The sequence below is a fragment of the Alexandromys fortis genome, unplaced genomic scaffold (assembly GCF_014885135.2).
Source record: "Alexandromys fortis isolate MF-2015 unplaced genomic scaffold, M_Fortis_MF-2015_v1.1 scaffold_14, whole genome shotgun sequence".
Taxonomy (NCBI): Eukaryota; Metazoa; Chordata; class Mammalia; order Rodentia; family Cricetidae; genus Alexandromys; species Alexandromys fortis.
Window position 1 is genome coordinate 11,317,234 of NW_026067910.1, and position 6,000 is coordinate 11,323,233.

The window sequence follows — 6,000 nt, forward strand, 5'->3', positions numbered from 1 at the left end:
CTGATCAGATGAACACTAATGAGATTATAGATGTCATTCCCACATTACAGTGTTTTCTTATATCTGCATGATATTTTTGCAATAAAAATGAGCCTAGATTAATTAGCCATGGTGGAACATGTTGCAAACGTGTGAACGTGCACTAGAAACATCTCCGAGAAGAGGATGATGGGAACTAGATCAGTCTTCTCTCCTCCCATGCTTCATTAACCATAGCTAGACTTCATTATGTCTATAGACCTCTGCTGGTTTGTGCGCTCTCTCTCTTTCTCTCTTTCTCTCCTTTACTTTAGAATTATTGTCATTGTAAATACCTTCTCAACTTTTTTGATATATGAACCCCCCTAAAGCATTTATATTGTAATCATTATTATTTAAAAAAAAAAGTTAGCACTCTTGGAAGAGAAGTCTGAGTCTGGTATGTGGTCATCAGGAGAAACATGGCCTAATCATCCTGATCACCCATAGTTTAGTATCTTCCAGAATTATTGTCTGATTCACCACAACACACACTATCTTCCAGTCTTTTTATTTTTGTGAAGTTGTATTCTCTATCCTTGTGTTACTTTACCCTCATCACAACAGTATTGAATGAAATGTTTGCTTTAATAATTCATCCATTATAATTTGTTTAAAGAGGCATGTTTACTCTATGTTGCCCCAATATAAATGGGTGTGGAAGTGATAGATAAGGATTGACTATAATTTATATTGACTTTAGAAGAAGATTGTTAAGTCAGGGTTTTTCTGTATGATCAATGTAAAAGGACTCAAGGAGAAAGGGTTCTGCATTTTACAAATCAACAGAACTTTATCAAGTTTCCAACAGAGTAAGAGGACTAAGATTTGGACAGACTATACTTTATACTTTGTCTTGAGAAAAGTCATGTTGAAACTATTTTGAGAGTGGAGCTCATCCCTTGGGCGAGCAGAAATAGAAAGGGCACATTTGTGCAAAATGCAGGTGCTTAATATTTCCAGTAATCCAATAGGAATGTGGGAAAAAGAGCAGGGACACCCAGTTTGAGTCTTGGTAAATTGTTCGAGCAAATGGTACAGTGGGATTTTATGTAAAACATTAAAACATACCTTCTTTCTTCTCATCCTTTTTAGCAGCTGCTGAAATAATGGAAAGCAAACATTGTTAAAATATTAACTGACCATTACTTAGAATATACCTCATAAAATAAATATGCATCCTAGGTACTCATAAATTCAGTCATAGCCCAGGAACTACTAAGTCCACCAAAACTGCATAGCTAAAACTATATAAATNTATGTTATATATATTGAATTACATAAACAAGAAGACAAGTTTATCCTTCTGTAAATCACTTTTTCCATTTAAATTTTACACATTGTTATATCTTATAAATTACAACTTCTCTTTGAAAGTCATAAAACATAAACTATGTCTGTATCCATCAAAAAATGTAAATGATTTTCTACAAAATATAAAGTTTGCTCCTGAAGAAATATATGCTGGTTTTAAGTTTATTTTTCATTTGCAGTAAGAATATACCAAAAATACCATTTATGAATTCTACAAAGAATAAAGCCTCTGAAATTTAAATTTCTTTAAGTACTTGCAAAAATCTATACTTATATCAAATCAATCTTTCTAAAATAATCTAGAAACAATAAAATAATAATGAAATAATAATAATAAATAAGATAATATTTCAGCTATTATTTGATGGCATGTTATACTTAGGGTTCAGTTTTACTTGGTCTACTTCCAAACTGTCTATCTATTATGACTTTATTGTCACTAGTGTATAAACTTTGTCCCTTCCTATATTTCTTGAAAACATCAATTATTTCTTTGTTTCTGTACATAGTTTAATTATGTATCTGCTAAATGAATGATCTCTGGAAATTCTGCAGTGCTGAGAGTGATTATTCCCATCCTGCTGTTTCTTATTTGAGTATGTCATTGCCTTTTCTCTGAATACATCCTACAGAATTGGATGTTGCATTGCTCAGGGGGCTAAATCAACACTGGCAGCTGCCTTCCTATCAAGAAGAGCTCTAATGCCATGAAGAGACTCAAGGTTACTAGTCAAGGATGAATTCAACAATAATACATTATCTGAAATAATAGTAATTCAACAATATTTATTTTATTTGAACACCAAACTTTCAGATGTTGCCTTGCCTAAAATGTGCTTTGGTGTAAATCACTGAGCCTGTGGTCCTTAACTGAAATGTGAAGTGCGTTTCCACATGTCTTTCCAACCCTTCCTGTTCAATTCCATTTGCATTTGACTGTTAAGCTAATTTAATTCCTGACCCAAGTTGTTCTTCAACCATTGAATCATTATCAGAACTTCGAAGTAAAATAGAAGGACCTAAAATCTCAGGTACACATGCGCGCGCGCACACACACACACACACACACACACACACACACGAACACAATAAGAACTCTTTTTAGGAAAAGTTATTTGCCCATGGAATTTACCCTGATATATATTTTCATATAGACTCACTCTGATTTTCTACCTCAAATAATATTTATTACATTTCCTATATAAACTTTTGTAAAGAAGAAGCAATTTTGTTGAACTGGTAATCAGCAAGAAAACTTAAAAGTAGCTCCCTAGCCCTTAACCATGCTTGCATAAATTGCTGATAAATAAGATTTAGGTCAGATGCAATACATTCAGTCATATCTCACAACACACTGTATGCTAATGAGTTTGCTGCGAGGCCCCTCTACCCAGAAACAATCATACCACTGTCTAAATGTATCTCTTTTATTGCTAAACATCTCAGCACTGAATAATCCAGTGTAGAAGAGAAAATGGATCTCCTGTTCGATGAATATTTTCCCTATTGTTTTCTTAAACTATTCTCTAAACTTTTCATAGGTGACAATAGCAGAATTCTTGGGTCTCCCTTTTGTGTTTTGTCTAATTGCTACTGGTTTGAGAATACAACATTTGTACTTTTAAGCCCGGAGGAGATAGATCAGTGAGTGATGGAAGTAATGTTCTCGTATGGTTCATAAAGCTAATTATTTTTGTAGTATATCTGGAATCCAGTTTTTGCAATGAAAGCATTTAGATAATAATATTGATTTTCTAACATTCCAATAGACTGTTTTAATATGAAACCAGTCATAAAATATAACTGATGTAACCAACCCATTAAAAATTGTTATGGTAATAGTTAATCTATGCATTTTTATGTATTTATTTGAGGTTTGTTTTTGAAAATATGTATTAAAGCATCTTGAATGAATCTTAGAGGCAATGCACTGGTTGCTTTTCTTCAGGTATGTAGATTCAGCATCATTCTCAATAGAACTTGTTCAAGTAGCTAAAGAAATACTTGCTTTAAAGACCAGTGTTCATGGTACTGGAAGGTACTCTATAAGCCACCAAAGTAGAAAGGTGAACAATAACCCAGCTTCAAATCCTTCAGCTTACGATTGTGATTCATTTTTTCTCTTTATTCTTTTGGTTCTTTAGGTGGCCTGAAACCGAGCTCCCAAATAATGGGGCTTATTCTTTTTTTTTTTTTTTTGAAGGCCCAGTCTTAGCGAGGTTTAATTTAATTTAATTTTCTTAGTTTAAATTAACCTGCCTGCCTTTTACCTCTGGAGTTTTATCTTTCTGCATTTTATATGCCTTTATTTACTTACTCCATGAGTTCCTGTGTAGCTGGGTGGCTGCCCCATGATGTCCTCCTCCTCCTTCTTTTGCTCCTCTATCTTTATTTGCTCTTTTTCCTATCTATTTATTCTTTCCTGCTAGCCCCGCCTATTTCTCTCTCCTGCTTCGCCAGTGAGCTCAGGTGTTTCAGATAGGAAAAGAGGTAAAGTTTCACCCAGTTAAACAAATGCAACATGAAAGAATGTAGCACATCCTTGCATCAATGTTCCACAGCATAAAAAAGTAACACATTTTATAGTAATATTCTATGACATACAATCGTAACCTGCCAACAAGATTTTCTGACTTAATGATGGAACAAATCTTGTTAGAGTAAGCAAACAATATTTGATTTGATTTATGGCCAATCCATGAGATGGAACTCATCCCTAACACTACTTGGGTGGCCAAGAATCTGAGACTACACAAGCCAGGAACATAGGAGAAAGCAACATAATAATACATTGATAAAGAACATGCCAACAAAAAGACTCATTAGGACATTTTGCCATAGTCATTTGACTTGCTCAGTCATCATTAGAGAAACTTTCTCCTGCGGTACATGGTAATAGATACAGAAGATCCACAGCTGGACAATGTGTGGAGCATGAGAGACTTGGAACACAGTCATAAATGGATGTCTCCAATAATCATTCCCACAACACATCTCAGGTAACCATGCAGAAGAGGAAGTGCAAAGCATGTGCTAGCCAGAAGGGATGAAGGACACCAAGGAAATACACCCAAGACCAAGCAAACACAATGGGATCTATGATAACATGAAGTCACAGAAACTGTGACAGCATGCACAGAGCCTAGACAGGACTGGGCCTGATGTGATCCCAGTGATGAGAGCAGAACTGGAGACAAGCCCCCATCCCTAATCCTTAAACTGTCTCCAATTTGTAACTAGACACAAATAAAAAGTTTGTTTTCTCTAACAGAGTCTCACTAAGGACACAAGCCACCCTTAGGGCCAGGCCCCATCCCCAGCAGTAGATGGCCAATACAAAATATACTCAGTGGTATCTCTGGAAGTGTTTTCATCCCACAATGCTTTGGCTATGTGTTTTTTTTCTTTTTTTCTTTCTTTTAACAAATCTTCTACTTATAACTGTAATATTAGTTTCTTATTTTGCTTTAATGGGGAATTTCTTCGTGTTACAATGTGTATGTCTATATGTCTATATTTGTGTCTTTTATGTTTTTGTTTGAATCTTTGGGGTTTTTTGTTTGTTTTGTTCCATTCAGGTATGCTTGTTTTATTTTATATTATTTTATTTCTATTCTAGATGTCTGGTTTCTGATGGGGAAGAGTATGAAAAGATGTGGGTTTGGATAAATGTGGAGGTAGGGGTGGATCTTGGAGGACTTGTGGGAGTGGAATCATATTCGGAATATTTGTATGAAAAAATCTATTTCCAATTTTAAAAATATCTAGCAACAGTTTGTTTACTGCAGAAGAACAATCAGCAGATGGCGCTCTTCTGCAATAAACAGCTTTTGCTTTGTCAATAAAATGCTATGAACAGAAGAAGAAAAAGCAATAGTGTTCTTATTTATTTATTATTTATTTTTAATTGTTTTTATTGAGCTAGATATTTTTTCTCCTCTCCCCTCCCCTTCTACCCTCTCCGATGGTCCCCAAGCTCCCAATTTACTCAGAGGATCTTGTCTTTTTCTACTTCCCATGTACATTAGATCCATGTATGTCTCTCTTGGGGTCCTCTTTGTTGTCTAGGTTCTCTGGGATTGTAAATTATGGGCTGTTGTTGTTGTTTCTGTTTTGTTTATTTGTTTTGCTTTATGTCTAATGCCTCAGTAGTATTTTTAAAGGGTTGATTACTTACCTTGTGCTGTGACTTTTGTAGCTGTTTGTTTGGCTTCAGATTTTCCTGGCTCTAAAAAAAATTACAAACCTTAGTATAAATATTTTCTAAGCCAGACACAAAGATAGTGTTTACAACTCATATACTTGTCTTCTGTCTTTCATTAGATATCAGTATATTTAAAACTATGCTAATTAGAGTTCTGAGAACACTATTGGACGACATGACTGACTGGACAGAGCACTGTGAGGAAGAGTGATTCTGAGGGCTCAGCCTCAGATGCTCCTCTGTATTAACCTCTCCCCAACCCAAGGATTAGAGATCACTAAGAAAGAGGGAAGAGCATTCCCCATTCCTCTGGATGGGGAAGAGCATTGTAAAATGTTGACTTGTTGACATGTTAGGTCATCAGACTCATGAATATCTGTAGTTTTGGCTATTTGCTGCAACATACAATTGTACACAGAATTTGCACAAGGTCAAGTTAATCAAACTTTCGGCATGGATGCTTT

General features: G+C 35.1%; 1 protein-coding gene across 1 annotated transcript in view; it reads right to left on the reverse strand.

The window, feature by feature from the left end:
- Trdn (triadin) overlaps positions 1–6,000 on the reverse strand; it is a 285,314-nt gene that overhangs the window by 107,448 nt on the left and 171,866 nt on the right. The window contains exons 14-15 of the mRNA XM_050137969.1: positions 5,510–5,560; positions 1,090–1,119 (exon numbers count right to left, since the gene is read on the reverse strand). Of these exons, the coding sequence (XP_049993926.1) occupies positions 1,090–1,119; positions 5,510–5,560 (81 nt within the window). The remainder of the gene's footprint in view (positions 1–1,089; positions 1,120–5,509; positions 5,561–6,000) is intronic.